The following is a 26,760-nucleotide window of genomic DNA, read 5'->3' as shown; positions in this document are numbered from 1 at the left end:
ACGATGATAGCGCGCGCTTTCACTTCTTTATATTGTCGCAACGTCAAAAACAGAGGTCGCACAGCCCTGATCAAGAGGAATTGTTGTTGTTGTTGTAGCCTATCAAGAGGAATAGCCGCAGTTCGCTTTTTTAATACAGCGCGCTACTGCGACTTCTTCTTCTTTGCCGCGCCTTGATAGAAACGCGCATGCCTGCTCGTATAGTCCTCCTTTTCATCGGAGTACAGGCGCGGCATTTGCGTCCCTCCGAAGAAAGCATCGTCCCGATGCGCGTATTAGGGCGGTGTACAAATGGCACAGAGTAAGACACGCAAAACAAAACCACAAAAACAACAGAAAAGAACAAACGAAACTAGTTCGACAGATACGGCTTCATCCGCACCACATGCACCACTTCGGGTAAGTTCTTGCGGCGACTGGAGCTACTGTCAATGTCAAGAACGACCTCGTAGGTCACGTCGCTCAGGCGTCGAATCACTCTGTACGGCCCAAAGTACCGTCTTAGCAGTTTTTCAGAAAGTCCACGACGGCGTATGGGTATCCAAATCCATACTTTATCGCCGGGAGTGTAGAGAATGGACCTGTGTCGAAGATCGTACCGTTTTGCATCTTGGCCTTGCTGATAGCAGATACTCATCGTCACATAGCAGGTCACATCGTCGGCGATTCGCAGACGGGCAAAAAACTTGCCATCCCAGCATCTCGATGGGGACAGTAACGGGCAATGTGGCCAGGTTCCCCACAGTGGAAAGAGAGTGGTCGACGGTCGGTCGTGCGCCACAAGTGAGTACGGCGAACAAGAGGTCGTCTCACAGACTTCCGTTGCCACCACGGCACGGGAACGGTCCGAGGCTGAAATGGCGGTACCTCCAGTGAAGGGGGAGGACGCGGACCACGTCGCATAGCTCAATGGACGTGCCTCAGGGCATGGAACGGGTGAGGAGAAGGCTTGCCGCAACTCTTGGCGCACGACTTCGGCAACCGAAACGACTGGAGACTCCGTATGAGGAATGCCGAGGGCTCGCAGCTCTTCACGCAGAATGACTTTAATCATTTCCCGTAAAGACGTCTGGTCAACACCATGAACTACGGCGCTTACTGGAGTGTCGTTGGGTAGGCGGTCAACGTGGCGGCAACGTTGCTGAAGTGCCCGCTCAATGATAGTCGCTTCTTTGATGAAGTCCTCGACCGTTGTGGGTGGGTTTCGTACAAGGCCAGCAAACAGCGGTTCCTTAATTCCCTGCATGAGATGACGCACCTTCTTCGCCTCGGTCATATCGGGGTCAGCTCGGCGACACAGACGGGCCATATCCTCCGCATACATGACGACGGATTTGTTCGGCTACTGTACGCGAGCCTCAATAAGTTGTTGCGCGTAATCGCGCCGCTCCGAGCTTCCGAATGTATCGAGGAGCTGACGCCGAAAATTGCCCCACATGTGAAAGCTCGCTTCCCTGTTCTCGTACCATGTGCGAGCGCTCTTTTTGAGCGCGAAATAAGCATGGGTGAGTTTCTGTCGCTCGGTCGATCCAGTGATTGACATCAGCGACGCGCTCGTACTGATCGAGCCAGTCCTCGACATCTTCAAAAGCATCACCATGGAAGGTTGTGGGAACGCGAGGCTGTTCAAGAGTCACCTGGGAAAGGCTCGGCGCCGTCTGAGAACAAGGAAGAGTGGCCGATGGTGTAGGAACTGCCATGCTGGTGGGAGGCGCAACGGGAGGGAATTCCGGGCTCAGGCCGAGCTGGCGCCGAATGAATCGATTGACTGGAGTCGTGACGAGAGGTGGAGCTTCCGGGCTGGGTGTACGGGGCCTGATAGGGGTTGAACGCATGAGGTTCAAGGCTCCAGCATCTCCACCAGTGTCGCAACATCAAAAACAGAGGTCGCGCAGCCCTGATCAAGAGGAATAATAGCAGGTCGCCTATTTAATACAGCGCGCTACTGCGACTTCTTCTTCGCCGCGCCTTGATAGAAACGCGCATGCCTGCTCGTATAGACCTCCTCTTCATCGCAGTACAGGCGCGGCAATATTTTGCATTTTTCCGCCTCAGAGCCATGTTGAAAGTCGCACTGTGCAGCCGCAGTCGCCGGCAGCGGCGGCGGCGCGCGCCCAGCCTGAAAGCTTCAACGTGGACTTTCTACGTGCGCCACCGTCGACTTTCTTGCGCAAGCAAAAAGTAAAGAACAAGCACTTTGGGAAAGGAGACGGTAGAGGAAAGAGTAGATAGCGGTACTTTTACTATATAGGGACTATATAGTATATATATATATATATATATATATATATATATATATATATATATATATATAGTATTACATATACTGTATACTATATAGTATATAGTATATATTGTACTATATACATGTTTGGCGGGAACCGTTAGGACGAAGCGGAGTGGTGGAGTTGCCAGGAGGCGCAAACAAAGGTCAGGGCTGCATATTTATGTGCTCGTTACGGTTGTTGTTCAGTGAAACCAAAAATACCACTGTGTCGGGTAGGATACCGCTACGCTGACCTATGTATTCAGTTGAATTCAGGCACGCCTGCCAAACTCGCTCCACGAAGACAATTACTGCTTATATATTCCGATAGCTTAATTTGAGTACCAACTCGGCGGATTTGTTTTCAGCGCGCGTAATAGAGAAATCTAAATGATTTAATGATGACAGTTTTTCCGCCAAATTGCGGATCACGAGACAAAGTGTGAAAAGGCAAATTGAATTATTATGCTTACTTCGTCATTTACGCTGTCTTAAATTCTGCGCGGAAATTTTCTTGCGTAGCGTGCAACTTCACTTTGTCTTGGCGCATGAAACTTCACTTTGTTTTCGCGAAACGTAATCGGTAAACGGCAATTCGCGTCAATTTGCGTGCTCGTCGGCCGGAATGCGCTCGACATTTGTGACTCCGACCACGTTGCTGGTTCGCGTGTTAGTTTCCCAGTAATCTATATGCCTCCTTACAGTATGTTGCTTAGTAAGATATTGACGGTCGCTTTAGCTGACAGCGGGTGTGGAACTTCGCACCATGTGACCACGTGTTTGCCCCTCGTGATCTCCTCGCGCTCACACGCTTAGCTACTTCCAAGCAAATTTGTCAGAGCTTGCGTCCTTGGACTTATCGGTATTTTTAAAACTTGTGGGTTATTCCCGCTATTGTTTTATTCTGCTAGGTAGCATGGATCTACAGTGCTTGAGAAACCGGGATCTTCATCCCGGGAATCTTTGTCCATGCCGCTTGCGCAGACGTAATGTACCAAGGAGAGCGCACGAGTAAGATGCCATTCCGCATAACTGGTAGTGATTGTTCAAAGCATTGGCGGCCGCACTGCCTAGGTTTGGCTGTGTACGTTAAGTAGTTTCTTTTTTTCTTTCAATGCCGTCGGCCTTTTCAGATCTTATGTTCACGCCACCCTCAGCTTGCTCCCTGCCGTAGAGACATGGAAGGGACAGTGGTTGTCTTATATTATATATAAGTTATATTGCTTACTGCAGGGCCGAGACCTTGTCAAAGCTAGCCCTTAGTAAGCTACGAAAAGCAGAATGTCGAACTAAGTAGAAAATAAACAGCCCCACTTCATGGTACCTTTTCCTCAATTATCTGGGAGCAACCTTTGAAAGTTCATGTTCTCTCTCGTGCCAAGAGGAGATAACACATGTAATGACAAAGCTGCGAATAATTATGTCCATTCTATTTTTTCAGTGCAGTTATACTTCACACGTCCTCCTTCAAATGGCAGCATATAATAGTCTGCCAGTTTTATTTCAGTGCATTTGCAAGGTGTTTAGGCTTTCTGAACCTCATCTCGATATTAAGCAAAGGTTGAAAAGGTATTGACAATCTATTCTTTATTTACTACTTACTTCACATAACCTGTACCATCTAAAAATTCAATATTAACAATAACTTGCTTTTTTTCGGGAAATGTGCTGAAGCTCTGATTTTATGGTAGTCTGAGACAAAAAGCCAGCTACAGACTGATTTCCAGAGTCATTTCCTCTTTTCATCTGCTGGAAGATGTAATTTCTGAGCATACTGTTATTTACTTTGAATTTACCTGTGTTTTATGTCATTATTACCTGGTTGACTCTGTAGGTGCAGTTTTCTTTCTCATTGCTCAAAGCATGTCCTGTAACTGAATTAACTTGCCTGTTGCATGTGTCTCATATTGTACGCTGCAGAGCACTGCCCTCAGCCTTGTTCTTCAACTCGTTTCAATGAATTGCCGCATCGTATTGCTTTTAAAATGTCTTAACATAGTTGGCGGCATGCTGTACCATGAGGCTCCATTGGCCACATTACTTCTAACATTGTGTTCACATACTATTCCATGTGGGTGACACGTGGCACATGACCTCTAGCTTCTGTAAGACAGATTTTAAGCAATGTCCAAGCACTAAAATGAGTATTGCTGCGTGTGTTTCTTTCCAGTACTGATCATTAGCCTTGGCAGTGCCACTTCATCTGGTGTGGGCTGTCATATCATGGACTAGTGAAGTCAGATCATGCACATGTCTTGAGTACTCTCGTTCATTCAAGGGAAGCGCCCCCGTCATATTATTTTATGTCCAAGCTCAGAGATGATTGTGTCATGTTCTAGAATTTACCCCATCACTGGCACTGCTTCTGAAAGTGTGATGACGCCGAGATAAATAACGGCAGCTGAAGGCCTGCGGGATTTCATATGATTGCCTAGCACGCTTGCTGTCATCACTACTGCTGAATTGTTATTGGCTTTCCATACGGGAACAAGCTTGCCAAAATAAAGCTTCTGCTTTATGTTCATTTGTTGCTTTCTTTTGCGCCCACTGGAGCCCTCTACCCAGTGCGTGACAGTACCTTAAAAAATTTAAGTTGGCGTCATGAGATATACTTCCTGTTGTCGGCTGATGACACGCTTGCATGATCGCAGCCCTTTGACCAGTTGAGCCTGTGAGGTGGTCGTCGTTGCCTGGTGGACCGGCAAGCGGCTGTGGCTCACGGGCGGGCGGGGGGGGGGGGGGATTCCGCCAGGGTGGGCTTCGCCATGCCGGCAGGCTTGGGCAAGGTTTGGTCAGTGGTGGCGTGTACTGTGGTGCAAGCTGGCTGCTTCGTGTTAGAGTCCTTGGGGGTGCGCAGTCGCAGTTTGTCCGCATGACGACGTACGAAGGCGGCGTTTCAAGTTTATTCTCTTCTTCAATTTCATATACAGCATCCAAACATACATCGTCACATCAGGAGCGGGGCTAAAGATTGTGTGTGCCGGACGAGGCCTACCCTCCTGGTGATGATTTGAGACAAAAAGCTTTCTTCTACGGTAACATTAAAATTGCACAAAAAAGGAACATCCACAATTCTGTACAGTATATAAATGTTTCGACATAACATTTTTTTTAATTACAGCTGGGAAAAGAAACAAGAGGACACCAAACACAATAAATAAGTAAACCACCGTTATCTAGCAATGTTGTAAGTAATCTGCCACGTTAAGACTACAGTAGGTCGAAGATATGTGTTATGACCTAAGTAATAAATCCGTAACTCTTTTTTGTAAAGTATTTTACTTGGATCTCGTGTATTAGCATTTCGATATCTTTTTTCTGTCATTCAAGAAAGTTATAATGGAGTGTATAAAAGTCCGAAGCCCATAGTTAGTTCTAACTTCAGGAGTTCTGCGAGAGACATATCGGAGTTCCTAAACAGCATCAGGCCGTGCAACTGAACAGAAGCTAAGGTTAGGTTTGCTGTGGATCAAGCAATGAGCCTCTATTGGCCTGTCGAAGTGTTTTTAACTTATAGATGTTAAGAAGCCCAAGTGGTCACCAGTATTGTCGTGTACTCGAAGAGTAGGGAACATTAACGTTGTTTGCCGTTCGGCGAAGACACATCCCCTTGGGTGCACGTGACAACTCCAGGCAACCATCTCGACCAGCAGTGGAAACTTCTGAGCCACACTGACTATCCTGCAAAGAATGGCATGGTAGACGAGTGCGCTTCAAATAGTAGTTCACCGCCTGCACGCGGAAGGCAACAGTCAAGCCTGGTCCGTAGCTGGTAACCCAACAGCAGTTCGGATGGAGATTGTGATGTTATTGGGTACAGGATCACTCCGGAAAGAGAGAAAAGCTGCAGGCAGAAGCACAAACACACATCAGACGTACTTAACACATTGAAACGGCACACACGCGACAGCTCCCCAAAATGCATGCTAGAGGACAGGCAGCTATATATATGGATTAGTCAAACGTAATCTGCCTACAGTTCTTGCAGAAGCAGGTGTCGCCGTGTCGGACCGCATGGTCGGACAGCCTCGTGGAACTCGGGCGGCCCTGGGCCACAGTCGATGAACTGGAGCCTCCGCATGCCCGGTTTCCCGACGCCGGGGTTTGTGCCCGGGAGCACACTGCAGCAGCCCACCGGATCAGGTCCACAGCTGGCTAAGTTAGAACACTGCAAGGGCCGATTTTCTCAGCCCGGGCCCGGCCCTGGCCCGTTTTTACGTTGGGTTGCCCGCCCGAGCCCGACGAAAATTTTTATGGCGAGACCCGGGCCCGGCCCGGGCCCGGAAATAATCTACGTTACCCGCCCGGCCCGGCCCGTCACCCCTTTACCTTAGGCCCGAGCGCGGCCCGGCCCGGCTCGAAACCGGGCCGAACCCGGCCCGAGCCCGAAAAAGACCACCGACAGCCAATCCACCCTGTGAAGGTGGTTGGAAAGCGAAGCTTTTTACGCCACCCTCACGGTGACTGCGGCGCACTTGATATTTCTCACACTACAATGTAACTTTAACCACGGCCTTTATTATTATTTACTTCACAACAATGTTCACTACTGCTTTATGATCGGTGTGATATACACTACTAGACTACCCCATAGTGGGGTAGTCTAGAAAATGAACCGAAGCAGTTACTAGGCTGGATGGGTTTCGAGTGACGTCAACCCTCTTTCAAGCAGCTACATAAGCTTTGCAACAGCTGCAATCTAATCTTACGGACCGCGCCGAGCCTGTTTCCGTTGTTTGCCCGCAGCCCTTATCATCCATCATGTTGGCTCAGCACTTTGAAGCTTGTTTTTGTGGTTTTTCTTGTGAAAACGAGTGCTTAGTTGTACGCTGAATGCCTGAATTCAAGTAAGCTATACTGCTATACCTGCAATTCTTAGCGGTTCGTCGGGATCGTTTTTTGATTACAACGACGGACACGACAGAACGCTTGGCTGGTAGAGGTACAAAGCTTCGCTTTCAAAATAAAGAAGAGAATGAAAGGAACTTATTCTTAAGGCATAAATACATGTCACATGCAATTATGAACACCATTTGAGCGTTCTGAAGGCAAATAGTGCGCAAAGTAGTACTAATGACCCTGCCAAGCACTATCGCCAGCAGTTTCCAACGGCGCGACCTCGATGCCGCCCAATCCACTTGTATCGCAGCGCCGCCACAGTGTTTTTCCACATCGGGCACCTCACTGCAAAGCATATGCGCCGCCCCAGCCGCTCGTCCCACTCAACCGTATTCTAGTACACTCTAGCCGAAGCGCAACCACGACCGGTCGTGAGCGCAGCGTATGGATGGAGTAAATGGAGAAAGAAAGATTGTCGTTCCTCAATGGTACAGCGTAATGCGCTGTTGCTAGGCGGCCGGTTGAGAGCATGCGTGCAATCGTGGATGGACGCAGTGCGGTATTTCAGTCGCGTGACGAATTATCTTATCTTACCAGTCATCGTTTTACCAATTCGCCTTTGAAGAATCAGCAAGTCGCGAACGCGCTTACACCATGCCGAAAGCATTAATTACGTGCATTGATTTAGGTAAGGAATACAATGGCATCTATTGGGTTGAGGCGACTTTGGTTTTTCTGGACTTTTACATTCTGTTCAAACAGTGCAAAATACGACGGAAGAAGAAAAGGGAAGTACACAAGAGTAGCACTGCTAGCATCCAGCTGCGCCGGGGCAACAGGTTTTTCAGAATCGAGACGCGCGAGGATAACTCGCTGCACGTTACATGCACACCACCAGAAAGTCCGAGCCCGGCCCGGGCCCGGGTCGAAAAGCACACGCCGTGCCCGAGCCCGGCCTGAGCCCGTGAAAGAACTGCCCTACCCAGCCCGACCCGGCCCACGGGCAGGGCCGGGCGCGGGCTTTCGGGTAAGCCCGAGCCCGTGCAGTGCTCTAGGCTAAGTAGTCCTGTGGCTGCTCACCCGAACGCTCGTTCAGCCTGGCTCAGGACCGCCAGCCCTCCTGAAGCAGTTTCCCAGCGGAAGAACCCGACGAGGTGGCCTCTCATCTGGTGACAGCGTTGATTCGGGTGCAGGCTTAGTGACGTGGGTGGCAAAAGCTCCTATGGGCCGGACGCCCAGCGAGGAAGCTCTGCCGTCGAACGCCGAACCTCGCGTGCTGCACACGCCACGGGCCACGCTCCCTCGAGCCACGCTTTTCGAGGCTTTTCGAGGTCACTGTCGATGCTCACAAATCGAAGTCGATGATGATGATGACCTTAAAGTACAATACCACTCACGGGTATTTGGCAAGAGTCGGTGGCCTCTTCGCCACCGCACGGCGCACTGTCTTCATATGTTTATGTTTCCCACTCCTGCGTACCATATATTATCACAGAGACTTCCCAGCCTTGATAGGTGTCCGTCGGTAATGGAATAAAAACCAATTGAGACAGTTAACGAGGCTGTCCGCTTGAGCTTTTCAAAGGCGTTCCTTCATCGTACGGACCGCGCGTTCTGCCAGGCTATTCGACTGCGGGTGGTAAGTTGCCGTCGTCACATGGTTGATCCCGTTAATTTTTATGAACTTGTTAAACTCTGCTGAGACAAATTGAGGCCAATTGTCTGAAAGCAGCGTATGGAACAGGCAAATATTGGTCAAACCTGGCAAAAATTGCCCTAAACACTTCCATTGTGGATTCAGAAGTCGTACTCTGCATCAATATGGCCTCTAGCCTTGGCGTCCACGACCACTAGCAACATGTGTCCCTTGACAAGGCCTGCGTAGTCAATGTGAACGCGATACCATTTCCGGCCTGTTTCTGGCCGCAGTGCTGGTATCTGCACAGGAGGCATCACACTAGATCGTGCACGTCTCACATTTGCCTACCCTCCTCTCAATGTCGGCATCCAGCCCTGGATACCAAAAAATGGTTCGCGCAAGATTTTTCATTGCAGCCATTCCTGGATGTGTTCCATGAAGGAGCCTTAAAAGACCTCTAGCAGCCGCTGACGGCACGGCACGGCTATTCTATGTCCCCAGTAAATGAGGTCATGACTTACAGCCAACTCGCACTTTTTTCTGAAAGAACGGACGGAACCGCCCCTCTCTCTCTGCTAGGTAGGTTGGCCAGCCTTGCAGGATCCATTTACGCACCTGCTGTAACATAGGGTCACGGATGGTTAGAGCCGCCAACTTTGGCACTGATGGGTGCCACATTCACATTCTCTGCGTATAATACATACTCGGGCGTGTCTTCCTGTTCTTTATCGGGCTGTCCCAGAGGAATAGGGAGTCGGCTGAAGGCATTGGGGTTTACATTTTCGGATCCCTTACGATAGACCAGGCTGTACTGATATCCTCCCTACAGCAGGGCCCAACGTTGAATGCGGCCAGCTGCCATTGTGGAATCTCCTTGTCCGGGCTGAACAGTCCCATTAACGGTTTGTGGTTGGTTACCAGCTCGAAGTAATTCCCATAGAGATAGTCTCTAAACATGGTGACGCCGAATACGTGAGCAAGGGCATCCTTCTCTAGCTGGGATTGGTTCTTCTCGGCTTTCGTTAGGGTTCGCGACCTGAATCCTATAGGGTAGGCAATGCTGCCGACTCGATGCGACAACATTGCTCCCAGACCTACTGCTTAGCGTCACATTCTTAATGACGTCGCTTGTTTGGGTCAAAATGCACCAGAAGTTTGGCATTCTTCACTGCCTTCATGGCTGCTTCAAAAGCAGTCTGCTGCTGTTTGCCCCAGAACCACTTCACGCCCTTTGCCAACAATGCGTATAAGGGCGCTAGTAAAGTTGACGCATGTGGTAAGAACTTGCTGTAGTAATTTGAAACGGCCAAAAATGTTTTAGTTCCCCAACCGAGGTGGGTGGTGAGGCGTCGAGCAATGCTGTGATGTTATCGCTTTTAGGGTGTAGGCCATTGCTATCAATGCAGTGCCTGAGAAACGTAACTTGCTCTTGCCAGAAGTTGCATTTCTCACACTTTAAATGCAGGCCGTGTTTCCCTCGCATGATGTAGCACTTGCTCTTGAATCTTGTAGTCATGTGCCTTTTTGGCTACAATAATGTCATCCAGATATACCTGCACTCCGGGAATCTCGCTGAGCACGGCTTCCATGCGTCGCTGGAAGATTGCCGGCGCTGAAGACACCCCAAAGGCCAGCCTGTTGAAACAGTGAAGGCCCTTGTGAATGTTGAAAAAGCCTAGCTTCTTCGAGTCTTCGTCCAGGGGTAGCTGATTATAGGCGTTCCGCAAATCCAATGTGCTGAAAACTTCTCCACCATTGAGATTTGCAACGATATTGTCAACCCACGGCAGCGGATATTGTTCCTTAAGGGTGGCAGCATTCACCGTAAGACGGAAGTCACCGCACAACCGCAGCTGCCCATCCTTCTTGACTACGGGCACTAGAGGTGTAGCCCATTCAGAAGATGTCACCAGTGATAACAGCCCTTCGTTGACAAGCCTATCTATCTCTTCTGACACCATCCTTGAGCGTGCATGGCACCGTCCGCGCTTTACAAAACAGGGGCCTGGCATCTTCTCTGAGTCAGGTGAACCGGTGGCCCTCGGAACAAACACAGATCCGGAGCGAAGATGCCGTCGTACTTCGATAACAAGGTTTCCCACCTTCTGTCAGCAGTGCCCGCTTGTAACGCATGCCACAGCATTTGCAGTGACTACCGGCATACCTGACGTATTGAAGCTTCAGATATTGTCAGGCCGCAAAGCTGCGGTCCCGGACAATCAACGACGACCAGTTTGGCCTGAATTTTCGCGCCACCCATGGTCGCAATGAGTTGCAATTTCCCAGCGATAGGAAATCGGCCCTCCAAACACGACAGCTTCATTATGGTTGCCTGCAGACGCGGCCACTTTCTTCGATGTTGCTTGAACACTGCCCGCGGAACCACACTCGCAGGTGACCCTGTGTCTACCAACATTGTGAGCGGCAATCCGTTCCAATTTATCTGGCGAAGAATAGGATTAATGTGAGCACTGTTGGTCGCTTGATACACTATCAGCATGTGCAAAGATTTCCAATCCCCGGAACTATCTTGCGGGCTTTCAGAAAGTGTGTACGCTTGTCGCCTCCCCTTAGGCCCTTAGTCCCTTCATCCGACACTCTACACACGCCTGCTAAGTGGCCGTGTTTTCGGCACTGATGGCACACTGTTCTGAGATGACGGCAATCATCTGCTTGGTGTGAGGATGCGCCACATCAGGTGCAAGGCCGGTGCTCATCGCGAGACAGCCCGCCTTCGGACGTGACCTAGCTGACCGGACAAAATTCATTGTCTGCCTCCTGGGAGCGTAGCTTTCGCATGTGCCGCATGTTTTCTGTAGCGCCCTCAGCAGAAATTGCGAAGTCTTCTGCTTCCTTCAACGACAGGGAACTGTGGGTCAACAATAGCCGTCTTACGTCTTTGTCCCGAACGCCACATACTATGCGGTGCAGCATGGCCCGCATTGACTTCCCTGGGTCGTCACTCACGATGACTTGCAGCCGCCGCAGAAAATCGGGGGTTCTGACAGCGTCTGACCGCTGACTGTGCTTTTTTTTCCTTTTCGCCACAGATGCCTCGTCACCAACAGAACACTTCAGTTCTGTCTGCACCTTGTAAATGAACGACTTCGCTACGTTCAGAAAGGTGGCAATTTCCAAGTCGCTGTGGTGTGCGGCAAAGGCTACGAGGACTGCATGGCATTTAATTTCCTGCTTCAATCTGTACCCTTCCATCGTTGAACAAAGTGCGCAGTATGAATGATAAGGAGTCCACCAACAAGAAGCCGCACGCCTAGGTAGATATGAGGAGCCTGGTGGTGTCTATGGCGATAAGAAATAGTGTTCTCAAATGTCTCGGGCATCCAGTATTTGTGATTTGTGTTAGTTTCAGTTCTTAATGGCATTTGGCCCCAGGCACGTCATCCCGCACACTTTGGCTGAGCACATGCCCACGTTTTATCTTCCTGATTTTACCAGCTGTTCTCGGTCGGCCGGCAGGAATGCGTCTGAACCTCTCGGTAGGCCCGGTCGGCGCCTTGCCAAGCTTGTCGGCTGTACCCGAATTTTTTTGCCGTGCCTCATAGCCCTTCTTATGGCCTTCTGCCTCAAAATGTATTCAAACACACCGCTGCTGGTGTTCAACTTTCAAAAGTCTTCTGTTATGAACTTGACTACAGCGGCATATTGGGGCATGCGTTCACCAAGTCCATGGGCACGCGGTATGCCTCGTTAAATGCAGCACACACCTCTTTGTGGTCCTGCAAGAAGTCAGGTCAATCAAATGTTTAATCTTTAAAGTCCTTTTAGCCAACAAAAGATGTTTTTGCTGTGAAGTAATGTGCGTTAAAGCTAAGGCACTCACAGATGTGTTAAAACAAAAAGGCCATCAAAAAATACACTCCGTTAATAAGGCGTCCATGGCACGTTACTTCTAGCTTAAAGACATCTGAACAGAGTGCATTTTCTAGAAACCTAGAAGTTATGGATAGAGATTGGATATTAGCCTCTAAAAAGGTTATAGTAAGCACCCAAAAAGGTACCTAAAGGTGTATTTTAGGCCCTGTAGAGGCCACAGTATGCAATAGAAATTGTTAGCACACAGTCATTTTATTTGGAATGTGCAAATAAATAGTGAAGTTTGAGCAAAAAGTGGATAATGATCTTGTACGAATATTTTCGAATCGAATAAAGAAGTCTCTGCAAAGTCGAATGAATGAATGAATGAATGAATGAATGAATGAATGAACTTCTTTTCATTCATCAGGGAGGAACGTGGTAATGGAGTATAACTATGGGCGTCTTGCGCTGGAGTTTGAGGTATAGTAGCGGCGCCTGGTAACGGCGAGAGAAGTTATATTTGGGTAGTACCACCTTGGGTAGTATTGAGCACTGGCTGTGGCGAAGCACGTTTCTAGCCCGAGTTTTACGTTGATTCGCACTTTTTTCGGTCCTGTTGCAAGTGCGAAAAGGCTCGTCACTTCTCAGTGACCACGCCGACCACGCTGCGAGCTGGCCGCAGCCTAGTTTAACAAAAAAGGACTCTCCGTGTGCCGTGGGACGTAATGTTGGAAGCAGAAGGAATCGGCGATGCCGATTCGGAGAGACCTAGCTCAGCCGCGAAAAAGCGTCACCGTCGTTACTGCTGCGTCGTGAGCTGCCACGAGCAAGAAAGCCTGAATCCCAACATCAGATTCTACCATTTTCTTTCAAGGCCTCACGAAGCGAAGCGTCGGGCGCGCTGGATAACTTCATTACCCCACTATGAGCAGCACAGATTTGAGAGTTAAACGTGCTCATCCTTGACCTCAAGCCAGCACGTTGAGGCAGCGCAGCAAGGCAGTATTGATTACAGCACATCGATGTTCGAGCGCTATCATTAAAAGCTGCATCAAGCGAGCAGTGCACGAGCTCGCGTTGCAGCACGATTCGCACGTAGTACGTTACTGCGACCTCATATGTATTGCATCAGTTATTTATCAGTTGCTAAAGGGACAGATGGCCGTTAATACAGCGCAGGCATGAGTACTTGTTTAGCGGCATGCTGTCAACAAATATTGCGTGAGGCCCGCCGTTTCTAGGCATGCTGAAGGAGCGGGGCCGTCGCCGCGTGTACGATCGTGCGCTCGAGCAGTTCGTACATCGCGGCAAGCTGAAAGACTGCTGCCGTCGCGGCGCGCACCGTCGTGCGCTCGAGCAGTTCTGTACACATGATGTCTGCTTATCGCTGCTGTGAATTCATTTATAGCAAGCATTTCGTCGCGTTTGTGCACCTGAATCTAGCGGCGTGCAAACCTTACCTGAAGTTCAACTTCGTACAGATAGAATCACACTTGTCTAGAGCAGTCGAGCGGCCGGCTGCGGACTGCAGAAGCGCCGCTTACCGGTAGTCGCTGGGTTCGAGATATGTTGGATTCAAGCGCCAAAAGCCTGCATGCGGCATGGCTTCTCGCGGCCATTTCTGTTATCGGCCTGTAGATTTTTTTACGAACGTGGGTGGGCGAGATCTGCGCTTATTCGCTGCCTGCTTCGTCGCGTGCAGCCGGCGCCGCAGCTGATAACATAGCAAAAAATGCGTTTTACTTCGCGTCAGTCGTCGTTTGCGTCTATCACTTCATGTACCAATTGGCGTTGACGTCACCATTCACCGAGACGCCGATGAATCATTGCCATTTTTTATCTTTAATCATGTGTAGTTCTCAGAGCCAGTGCATGCATTCTGTTGCACATCCACGCTTATCACGGACAGCGGCCGTTCCACAAGCGACAGCAAGCAAAAAACAAAAAAAAGGAGAAGAAAAAAAAAGTAAGATAACTGACTATCTGTCATGATCAAATTTACAGGCTGACATCGCAGATAGGCCGCAAGTGCACATGCCGCGTGCAGGCTTTTGGCGCTTGCATCCAACATATCTCGAACCCAGCGACTGCCGGTTCGCGGCGCTGTTGCAGCCCGCAGTCGGCCGCTCGACTGCTCTAGACAAGTGTGATTCTATCTGTACGTGACTCGCTTCATTTGCGATTGACACCGCGCTAAAACTTCGCCGCTTATTTCTTGAACGGCGTACACCCATTCGTCGTTGCACAATTTCTTGCCTTTACGGAGCGTGCCACCCCTGAAAAAATCTTCGGCGCCCTATATTCGCTGCAAGCCGTGGTACAACACAACCGAAAGTGGTGGGTCTATATTTTAAACGTGCTTTCCGAAGCAGACGACCCAGCTTGGTACTACCCAGTTTCGGATTGAGGGCGCTTTTTAGCACCATTTTTGCAGCACCCCCTGGGAAACGCTGAATCGCCATTGCACATTGGAATTACTTGTTCTGTGGAAGAATGAGACCAATATTTGGTGCAGTAGGACTAGTCAAATAACTGTCAAAGGGATAAAGAGGTTAATTAATGGTAAGGCATGATGCAACTGCCTTTGTGAATGCAGGTACAGTCTGTTTCACACTTAGGGGAAATCTCGGAGCGCATTGCATTGCGATGCGGCGAGCGCTGGAGTCGGTTGCCGGAAGTAGCTCGCGCAGGCGCAGACGGTAGAGGCGCGTTATCTTGAACCGCGTCGACTGCTACGGCAGCGCGCGCTGGCCGCATCGTCGAGAAGCGTGCTATACTGTCAAGGGCCGCTCATCGTTACTGCGGGCACTGAGCCGATAGTGTTAACTAAACGTTGTCCGACGCCTACCTCTGAGCCTTCATTGGCAAAAATGGGGTTCTACACACTTCTTTTGACAGCACGCTTCGTTTGTTCTTTCGAAAGGCCGAGGTACTGAGTGCGTGCACGCATATTTCTTCACTCCGTGTGCTACCGTAATACGCAGCGACAAGAAGGAGACACAAAAATGTGCGCATAACGTTTAAATAACATTATCGGCTCAGTTCCCGCAGTAACGATGAACTGCCCTTGACATTAGCACGCTTCCCGACGATGCGGCAAGCGCCCGCCGCCGTAGCAGTCGACGCCGTTCACGATAACGCACCTCGACCGTCTGCGCCAGCGCGAGCTACTTCCGGCACCCGACTCCAGCGCTCGCCGCATCGGGATGCAATGCGCTACGAGATTTCCCCTAAGTGTGAAACAGACTGTACACAACGAGAACACAATAGTAAAACAGTCCACACATTAAAAATTAGACTATTGCTAAGACTAGAAGTGTAAAGAGAGGATAGTGACGTGCCAGTGCTTTGATTCTGATTTGACGTCTGGGTTACACTTACACGTTTCGGTGTTCGTATTGACACGTATACACGTTTATCTTTCACCGGCGGCCGCTTTCTACCGGCTAACAAATGTTAAACGTTATCGCTCGGCGCAGGACGCGCCTGTATCGGAAGTTTCTAGAACGTTATCGATGCTTCTTTCCGTTGCCTGTTTTCACCGACGCTTATGTTATCTGCTTGTATGACCAACGCGAATTGTCTAGAACTTTCTGGAAGACCCGCGGGCATCAGGGATTAATCTGGAACCATAGAGAAAGGAATTTAACAAGAGGGGACACTCCCATAGGGCCCAGCGGCCGAATTGACTGAAGCGTGCCAAGCGGTCGGCGTCAATCACTTCCGGTTTCGGTTTTGGGCGCGCGTATTTTGAACGCAAGCTAGCACGCCGGCTACGCCCCCCGCCCTTCCTTTTTTTTTTTTTTTGCTCTTCGTGCAGAATCGGTTTATCATTTAGTAAAAATGATTGCGAACGATCTCGTAAAGTCCCATCGAATCTGTGCCACGTGCAATTTCACAAAGTAGACGCAAGACCTTTTGTGCAATGAGGAAATATTTATTTTGCTCTATATAAAAACTTGTTCCGCGCTTTTTGTGCGGTCATCCAACGTTGTGACCCCAGCAGGTAAGGCCGTAGTTCCTGTATGAAGCTCCACCAGACGGCACCAGCTGAAAAAAAGTAAATTACAAGCATGTTACATTTACAAGCACGTAACAGCATGTTACAAGCATGTGTCATTTTGGTATTTAGACATAGCAATACTGCGTGTAGAGGCGAAACGTGCGAAAGCGGTGAATGGGTGGCATTAAAAACAAAAGAAATTCGCTTTTACATACATGGCGTAGAAAATACCCGACTCATCCCAAACATATATGAAAACATCTGATTTCCAAGCAATCCCCCATTTCCGGGCATTATTTCCTGCACTTTGGCAGCACAAATACACGAGCGAGTTCGCGTTTCCAAAACTTGGCCTCGGGCGACGCGACGGTACGATACATACATAGAAACGGACGCAACAGGCACTCAAGACCAATGCGTGGGTGCAATGCCTTTTTTCAGTCCTTTAGAATACGGAATTTTCGAATTACAAGTTTCTAATATGTTCGTCGGCGTTATCTTTCGCGCGTTCTGCCGGCGCCAGCAGCACCCCCGATGTTATCACTCTTGGCAGTCGCCCATCGCGTTTTCAACAGGCCTGAGTACCGAAAGAAGGTATATGTTGTTGCGGAGCCACAAAAAACGTCACAGACTTGTTCCTCTATAGATTCATTACACGCCAAACTAACTTTATCACCACGGCCGAGCTGCTTATCGCTAACTGCGTCACAGCGCGCTGTGCGGCCAGCGTGCCTCAAAAGTACCCCAGAAAGTAACGCAATTACTTTTCAGGAATGTCTGGCGTCAGAGAAAGCTACACAAACTTCTAGCAAGATGCACTAGATACGCACCACGATCGAGTTAGTTCTCGCTAACTGCGCCCTGTGCGGCCAGTGTGGCTCAAAAACCGAAATAAGTTACCATAATCCCCTAGGAAGCGTCGGAAACATGTCTCAGCACGATTCATTTGCTCAAATTAACTGCGCCAGGACGGCCGAGCTGTTTTTCGCTAACTGCGTCTTAAGTCTCGGTCCCGTGCCGTAAGCCTAATTGCGTCGTAGACTGTGAAACAAGATTTCTCACCTTGCCGTAGTCCAATAGTGCAGTGGTGTCTTGTCCCAGTGCAGAAGGAACGCAAGAATACGCCGGGAGCCCACGAAACCAGGCTACTTTAAAAAAAAGAGGGGGGGGGGGGGGGGGGACAGACGGGTCGCCGCAGGCGAGCGCTCAAGCGCGCGCGCGGCCGCACTCGCTGACTTCGGGGGAGCGTCTGGCGGATGACGCATGTATCTGGCGCGTCATGACCTGTGGCTAGGTAAGGCAAGGAAAATAGACAGTTTTAGTTACACGCACGTAGAGGCTTTGCGTACGTAGAGCTTCTACGTGTAAGCAGTGCGCATGCGCAGAACGTAGCGGCCGCGCGCTGGTCTCACGGACGACTTGTCTAGAGCAGTCGAGCGGCCGACTGCGGGCTGCAACAGCGCCGCGAACCGGCAGTCGCTGGGTTCGAGATATGTTGGATGCAAGCGCCAAAAGCCTGCACGCGGCATGTGCACTTGCGGCCTATCTGCGATGTCAGCCTGTAAATTTGATCATGACAGATAGTCAGTTATCTTACTTTTTTTTTTCTTCTCCTTTTTTTTGTTTTTTGCTTGCTGTCGCTTGTGGAACGGCCGCTGTCCGTGATAAGCGTGGATGTGCAACAGAATGCATGCACTGGCTCTGAGAACTACACATGATTAAAGATAAAAAATGGCAATGATTCATCGGCGTCTCGGTGAATGGTGACGTCAACGCCAATTGGTACATGAAGTGATAGACGCAAACGACGACTGACGCGAAGTAAAACGCATTTTTTGCTATGTTATCAGCTGCGGCGCCGGCTGCACGCGACGAAGCAGGCAGCGAATAAGCGCAGATCTCGCCCACCCACGTTCGTAAAAAACACGTGAGATTCGATTTTTTACGTGCGTTTCTTGCGCACGTAGACAGCTTCGCGCGGGGGTTTCGCGAGACCACGAACAAGCGATAGCGTGCTGAGCGCGCGCAGATGGCTTGCATAGAAACACGGTGACAGGATGACTGGTCATCTATTTCATTCCATGTCAACGATGACAACAGATAACGCTTGCACAACACACTTCCGGGCATTGCGGAGACGATGACCGGCACGCATCAATGCACATCACTGGCTTCGCTGAAATACTCATTTTGAATTGAATTGTTCATATTTCCCGATAGATCTAGCTACGTGGTGCGTCACGTACAGTCAACCACAAAAGTTTGCGGACCACGCGAGCGCGTGGCCAAGAGCCTCTTCGCGACACTTCCGCTACGTCACCAGCGATCGACAGCAGCGCTACGTTGAAGACGCATCCCTCCCTAAATCTATGGCCTGTCTATTTTCGCACTGTGCGCAAATATTTTCTACCTATCTCTTTCAACGTGACGCGCTCTTTGTTAGCCAGGGCTACTTGCTTATATTTTGAGAGCAGAATATCAGTACAAGTAATCAGACAGCGTATTCTTCGGCTGTTATCAGTTCTATTTTCGCGTAGCCACGCTGTTTTTTTTTTCGTGAGTGCGTGAGTGAGCGGTGAGGCAGCCATGGGACACAGATGCTTAGTCAGTAGGCAGAATTTTTCCGTTCCTCCCCCATCGCTAAGTGACAGTAGCGGCCGGGATTTGATCGCCTGCGCCCAGGTTTTGCTGCGCAAAGCCCGAACCACCGCGCTGCTATAGTGGTTACATTTAGAAAAATAAGAAATAATCGGGTGCGATGACTCTTTTTATAACCCTTTGCGACACGGCGTCCTCGTTTGGGGACTCGAACTTCGGAGGCGCGTCCCACGCCACGTGTTTCTTCAAATGACCTAAAACTCAGTGTGCACATTCGTGTCCGCTTCCTGATGGGACAACTAGCGGTCAGTTAACTTCATTGTCCTGCGTATTGCTGCAGATGATCACTTTGCTGGAGACACTACCATGTTAGACAATCGTTCGACGTGCCGCGTTCCAAGACCAACGTCAAGAGTATTTTTTTTCTCCGGTCGACACGAATACAACCGAAAAAGCAAGTGTGCATGCGTTTCGGGCCTAATAGTTGATTCTTTTTATGCAAGCATTGAAGCTGACGGATTTCAGAATAATTAGATAATGAGTTATACGCTAATTAATTTTTTTTACTGAAACTCGCACAAAACAGCACATTGCTTCGTCTTCTTTCTTGGAATGTAATAGTGAGCGTCTTGAAATGATGCCATGCGCATTTGACGCATTTGCAGACAGTGCATCATAATTCGTGTCTGAAGGGGAGGAATTTATTCACAAGACATTTACAGAAGTGTCATGAAACATAGGTCTCTCAATGATCTAGTAGGAAGTGAAATGTCCGCCGTTTTCTAGCACCTTATTGATGCGTGTGGGCATCGACTCGTACAAAGATTCAGTAATCTCCGGTCGACCGCGCAGGCTTTCCCATTCTTGTGCGATCGCTTGCCACAGCGTATCGGCCGTGCGGCCGCGGTTGGCTCGTGTGGACAGCCGTTTCTTCAACATGCCCCAGACATTTTCTATGGGATTCAAGTCGGCGCCACATGGAGGCCACTCAAGCTGGCAAACAGCATGTTCTTCTAGCAATGACTGGACGATACGTGCTTTATGGATCGGGCTGCGGTCGTGTTGAAAAAAATAGCAGCCGTCGCTGAAGGGACCGTCCAGCGCATACGGAACGAGGTGTCTAGTGATGACGTCGCAGTACCGTGACGCAGTGAAGGGCCCTTCCAGACGCACAAGGGGACCAAGGCCATCTTTGCTGATTGCTCCCCACACGCTCACGGAACACCGTCCACTGGATAGAACACTCTGTGTGTAATTAGGCAGATATCTGCAAGAAATAGCATACAATTGGGTTCCAGCGGCGCGTCTAAAAATGTTGTGATTCCTCTTGCGTATGAACTTTATAATGTTGTTATAGAGTTGCAATAGAAAACGTGCAAACATCATTAGATAGTACTGAAAGACCCACTGGCAGCTTTTAATTAGCTTCAGAGTAAGTAGTACTATGAAACAATCGTTAATGTTTTCAACATAATACCACTACAGAAAAATCTCGTAATGTCCAAAAGCTCATTTTACGTGAAACATGTTGTGATGCAGAATTAGCTTCGTGAATTAACTGCCAATACACTGTAAACACACCTGCAGTTTAGTGGACGCCAAACCCGCTTCCGTTGGTCCCAGCGCGTGGAAAAAGTTGACTCGTCGCTAAAGATGACATCGCCCCATTTCTCTGTTGTCCAATCTTTCATTGCTGTAGCGAACATGAGTCGTTCTTGTAGCTGGCTGTCTGAGAGGCAGGGCTTCTGTGCTGCTACGAAAGACTGCAGGCCAAGCTCACTCAGCCTTCTTCTTACAGTCTCAGACGATACCGTGAGCGAGAGCGCTTCTCGGATATCCTCTGCACTTTGAAAAGGATCAGCCACGATGGCGGCCGTAATCAGGCGGTCCTCTTCCTCAGTCGTGGCCCTTGGACGCCCACTGCGCTCCATATCTGTGAATCTGTCATCGTCGCGGAAAGCTTGAATAATCCTGTTCACGGCAGTCCGGCTCCTGTTGGTTCGGCGGCAGATTTCGCGCTGAGGTATTCCCTCTGTAAATAAACGCACAATGTGCCTTCTTTCGTCAAGTGGAACACGCAGCGGCATCTTTCCAAATAGGCAATCACCACGTGGCCTGAAGCAAGTCTACTACGTTTTCAGCGACTGATGCGAAGATGCGCCTATGTGTGAAAGAAAATTTTCTATGCATCCGCTTTTTCTTTATTTTTGATGACAGTGAAACACCTCCCTACCCTTTCTCTCAAGACGCAGAAGCAGCAACACTCATTGGACCAAGATGCTGCCAACCAAAGTGCGCCAGTAAACGTCGCGTAAAAAAATCGTCGCAGCGCTTCGTGAAACTTATCTACCCACTGGCACACCAGTCGACAAAGGTTGCAGTGATTGCTCCGATACTGCTATCAAGCCAGATATGTGGCGGTCTTATCGCAGACAGCGCTCTGCGTCAACACAACGAACTAACAATGTCATGCACGGGAATAAAAAATTAACAGGCAGGCGAGTACCAAGAGGGCTCATATCCGGGAGAGCGCCCCTGTCGCCGCTAGGTGGCGTACCGCTAGGTGGCGCGGATAGGCAGTCTGGCACGCGCTCGCGTGGTCCGCAAACTTTTGTGGTTGACTGTACGTGTAGCTAAAAGCGTTTCAGATGGCGTGCACGTAAGGTACGTAGACTGTTCACGTTTGCGTACGTGAAGTCTCCACGTACGTGTAACTAAAACTGTCCAATAAGTCGCAAAGCTTAAGTTCATTTATACGCAAAACGTTTTAGTTTTCGCAGCAAAGAATTTAAAAAATAAACCAATGCCTGTTAACTTAAGTTCACTTTCTTTTTTTTTCGATGCTCACGGCAGCTAACGTTCGGTGTCAAAAGTATAGCGTGACGTATGGTGACGTGTTTCCTGTTGCCAGTTTTTGCCGAGTGTCCCCTCTTGTTGAATTTCTTGCTCTATGCTGGAACCTTCGATGACTCAGGTGTATAAGCCGACGCGTTTCGCCGCTGATCAGATTTCGACGACCGCCGACTGTGTTCGCCGCTTTCGTTGTGCATCGAGTTCAAGTGGGAGACGCCGCAAGTCGAAGCATTCTTCAAATGCTTCGACTTGCGGCGTCTCCCACTTGAACTCGACGTCGGCGTTCGTGAGATACGTCAGTGGCTCAGAGATCCGTGAAAAATTCTTGACGAAGCGCCCGTAATAGGCGCACAGTCCAAGACATCTACGCACTGCCTTCTTGTCAGCGGGCGGACGAAAGTTGGAGATGGCCGCAGTTTTCTGAGGGTCGGGGCGCACTCCAGACTTGTTGATGACGTGGCCCAAAAACAAGAGCTCCTCATATGCGAAGCGGCACTTTTCTGGCTTCAACGTCTTAACTGTTTCAAGGCACCGCAGGTGTTCTTCGAAGCTTGAGGCAAACACAACGACGTCGTCCAAATAGACCCGAGGCAAGTCTGCCACTTCAAGCCTGCCAGCACTGTATCCATGACACGTTGGAAAGTGGCAGGCGCCGAGCAAAGACCAAACGGCATGACCTTGAACTCGAACAGTCCGTCTGGTGTTATAAAGGCAGTCTTCTCCCGGTCCCGCTCGCCGACTTCGATTTGCCAGTAGCCGGTTTTGAGGTCCATCGACGAAAAATACTTTGCGTTGTAGAGTCGATCCAAGGCGTCGTCAATCCGTGGGAGGGGGTATACGTCCTTCTTCGTGATTTTGTTGAGGCGACGATAATCGACGCAGAAAAGTAGGGTTCCATCCTTCTTCTTCACTAACACAACGGGGGACGCCCACGGACTCTTGGACGGCTGGATGATGTCATCGCGTAGCATTTCGTCGACTTGTTGCCTTATGGCCTCGCGTTCGCGCGCCGAAACTCGGTACGGGCTCTGACGAAGTGGCCGGACATTTTCGTCGGTTATGATGCGGTTCTTGGCAACAGGGGTTTGTCGAACTTTTGACGACGACGAGAAGCAGTCCTCGTATTGCAGGAGCAGGGCCTTTAGTTGTTCTTTCGTATGCCTGGTAAGGTTCTGGTCGACGTCGAAAGTTGGTTCAGGTACTATAGTCGTCGTTGTAGGTGCACTGGAATCCGTGAAGGCGAAAGCACTGCTGGCTTGTACTATTTCGTCGATGTAGGCGACCGTGGTGCCTTTGTTAATGTGCTTGTATTTGGGGCTGAAGTTCGTGAGCATCACCCTTGCTTTCCCTGCACGTAGCTCCGCTATGCCTCTAGCGACGCAAATTTCACGGTGGAGCAGTAAGTGATGATCGCCCTCGATGACGCCCTCCATGTCTTCGGTGCCGACGGAAAACATTACGCTGGAGCGAGGCGGAACGGTGACTTGTTCTTCAAGCACATTCAAGGCATGGTAACTTATGCTTGTATGCGGTGGTATCGCGTTGTGCGTTGAAAGCGTTATCGACTTGGACCTTAAGTCAATGACTGCACCGTGTTGATTTATAAAGTCTATGCCTAGGATGACATCCCTGGAACAGTGCTGCAGGATTACGAAGCTCGCCGGGTAAGTGCGGTTATTTAACGTGACTCGTGCTGTGCAGATTCCAGTCGGCGTTATTAGGTGGCCTCTCGCTGTCCCGATATCGGGTGTTTGCCAGGCTGTTTTCACCTTCTTCAACTTGGCGGCGAACGGGCCACTGAAGACGGAATAGTCGGCTCCAGTGTCGACGAGAGCGGTGACGTTATGGCCATCGATGAGCACGTCTAGATCCGTAGACCGGCGTCTGGCGTTGCGGTTAATTCGTGGCGTCGGATCACGGCTGCATCGGCTTGCTCTCCTGCTGCTACGTCGCGTCGGAAGGTCTTCTTTCGGCGGCGAAGTGCTGTCAAGGCTGTTGCTAGGCGGCGTGCTGATATCTCGTTGTGATGAATCGCGAATCGTCGTCGGCGTCGGAGGATCTTCGGCATTGCGTCGTACAGCAACCGCACCTCCATCGGTTGCTGCCTTCAGTTTCCGGGATAGGGGCTCACGGACCGGCCCCGGGCTGGGCCAGTGTATGGTCGGCGCTGCGGCGACAGGTAACGTCCTGGTGACGGTGAGCGTGAGGGTCGTCGTGGTTGCCACTGGGCTCCGGCGAGGTAGCCCGATTCTTCGTTGAGAACATCCTCCTGCGTCACGGTGCCCCAGAAGTCCACATCACTGACAGAGGCACGGTCTTTACGGCAGAACTAACTCAAGCCATCCGGCGATACAGCCAGACAAGCCATCGCCGCACCACCGCCTACCACCCGCAGACGAATGGCCTCACCGAGCGCCTAAATAAGACCATCGCCGACATGCTGGCAATGTACGTGGACGTCGAACACAAGACGTGGGATGCCATCTTTCCGTACGTGACCTTCGCATACAACACGGCCGTGCAAGAAACGACGCACATGGCGCCGTTCAACCTGGTCTACGGAAGGAACCCGGCAACGACGCTTGACGCCATGCTACCGGACGTCGCTGACGAAGAAAATCTCGACGTTGCCACTTATTTGCAGCCTGCCGAAGAAGGTCGACAGCTCGCCCGCCGGCGCATCAAGAACCAGCAGAGGACCGACAGCTGACACTACAATCTTCGACGACGCTACGTCGAGTACCAGCCTGGCGACCGTGTTTGGGTCTGGACTCCGATACGCCGACGAGGACTTAGCGAGAAACTGTTGCGTCGCTATTTCGGAGCATATAAGATAATCCGACGTATTGGCGCACTGGACTATGAGGTCGTGCCTGACGGCATTTCGCAATCACAGCGGCGCCGGGCATGACCTGAAGTCATCCATGTGGTGCGTCTTAAGCCTTTCTACGCCCGCTGACGACGTTAGGTACTTTGTTATTTTGTTGTTGTCTTTTTTTTGTTTATTACGCGTGGTTTTTTTTCGCTTTCGTGTTTGTAGCATCGGGACGATGCTTTTTAAGGGGAGGGTATTGACACGTATACACGTTTATCTTTCACCGGCGGCCGCTTTCTACCGGCTAACAAATGTTAAACGTTATCGCTCGGCGCAGGACGCGCCTGTATCGGAAGTTTCTAGAACGTTATCGATGCTTCTTTCCGTTGCCTGTTTTCACCGACGCTTATGTTATCTGATTGTATGACAAACGCGAATTGTCTAGAACTTTCTGGAAGACCCGCGGGCATCAGGGATTAATCTGGAACCTTCGATGACTCAGGTATATAAGCCGACGCGTTTCGCCGCTGATCAGATTTTCGACGACCGCCGACTGTGTTCGCCGCTATCGTTGTGCTTCGAGTGTAGCTTGCTTTTGTGGGCACAGGTTCGCCCAATAAACAAACAGTTTCGTTATAAACAGTGTTACGACTGTTTTCTTTACCGTCACTACTACGTGACAATGTCTTAAGTTTCTGACTGCTTAACAGTTAGTACTTAAGTTTATGCATTAAAGGTATTAATTATCTGAAACTTTGTTCTACCTTCTGGAAGGCTGCCATCAGCTGATGTCTTTGCTCTTTCCCTATGTTGTTATGTGCTGACTTCATCGAGCGCCACTCTGCTTGCAACACGTGAAAATGGCAGAGCAGCTGCCTGGCGGAGGGCCACACGTCACTCAGGGCATCCTTTTCTGCTCTGGCATTGTGTGACATGAACGCACCAAGTGCCTGTGCCAGACAAAAATAGCATCTGTTAGTATGTTTTTTTACATTATGACCTGTCACTTTATATTATAACTCATTGGTCACTTTTCAGCGCAAGTCATAATGAGTACTTATTTGTAAAAAGCATGCATGCACTCGAGCGGTTATTTTTCATTCTTTAGCGTGCTCTGTACGCACAGAATCGTTGCCTGAGGTAAATTGAATGTTGCACAAGTGAAGCGCTTCGATAGATACTTCTTTCGGATGGAGATTTGCTAACCCTATAAAGAGAGAATTGTCATCATCATCATCAGCTTATATGTATGTCCACTGCAGGACGAAGGCCTCTCCCTGCGATCTCTAATTACCCCTGTATTGTGCTAGGTGATCCGAACTTACACTCGCAAATTTTCCAACTTCATCACCCCACCTAGTTTTCTGCCCTGCTCTACTGCGCTTCACTTCTCTTGTTATCCATTCTGTAACTCTAACGGCCCACTGGTTATCCATCCTATGCATTACATGGCCTGCCCAATCCATTTTTTCCTCTTAATGTCAACTATAATATCGGCTATCCCCGTTTGCTCTCTGATCCACACCACTCTCTTCCCCTGTCTTAACGTTAGGCCTAACATTTTTCGTTCCATCGCTCTTTGTGCAGTCCTTAACTTGTCTCGAGCTTCTTTATTAACCTCCATGTTGCTGTCCCATATGTTAGCACCTGTAGAATGCAATGATTGTGCACTTTTCTTTTCAATGGCAGTGGTAAGCTCCCAGTCAGGATTTCGTAATGCCTACCGTATACACTCCAACCCAATTTCATTCTTCTGTAAATTTCTTTCTCGTGATCAGGGTCCCCTGTGAGTAATTGGCCTAGATAAATGTGCTCCTTCACAGACTCTAGAGGCTGACTGACCATCCTGAATTCATGTTCTCTTGCCAGGCTATTGAACATTGTTTGTCTTCTGCATATGAATCTTCTACCCCACTCTTACACTATCTTGG

The 26,760-nt window shown here is 49.7% G+C and overlaps 1 protein-coding gene across 1 annotated transcript; it reads right to left on the bottom strand.

Moving 5' to 3' along the window:
- Positions 1-8,902: 8,902 nt before the first annotated feature.
- LOC125944162 (uncharacterized protein K02A2.6-like) lies at positions 8,903-10,705 on the bottom strand. Its single transcript, XM_049664372.1, has 2 exons — positions 10,298-10,705; positions 8,903-9,043 (listed from the first exon to the last, which is right to left on the bottom strand). The coding sequence occupies exons 1-2, from the start codon at positions 10,703-10,705 to the stop codon at positions 8,903-8,905; spliced, it is 549 nt and encodes a 182-aa protein (XP_049520329.1).
- Between the last annotated feature and the right edge of the window lie 16,055 nt (positions 10,706-26,760).

Source organism: Dermacentor silvarum, chromosome 1 (assembly GCF_013339745.2).
Source record: "Dermacentor silvarum isolate Dsil-2018 chromosome 1, BIME_Dsil_1.4, whole genome shotgun sequence".
Lineage (NCBI taxonomy): Eukaryota > Metazoa > Arthropoda > Arachnida > Ixodida > Ixodidae > Dermacentor > Dermacentor silvarum.
The sequence above is the reverse complement of the archived record's forward strand: the minus strand, read 5'-3'. Positions and strand labels throughout refer to the sequence as shown.

Bases quoted from the DNA above. Each gene is read 5' to 3' on its own strand.
- LOC125944162 (XM_049664372.1), bottom strand. From the start codon at position 10,705: ATGGTGTCAGAAGAGATAGATAGGCTTGTCAACGAAGGGCTGTTATCA. The intron at 9,044-10,297 runs GTATATCTGGAT...CCTCCTGTGCAG, and splicing joins GCGAGATTCCCGGAGTGCAG to ATACCAGCACTGCGGCCAGA.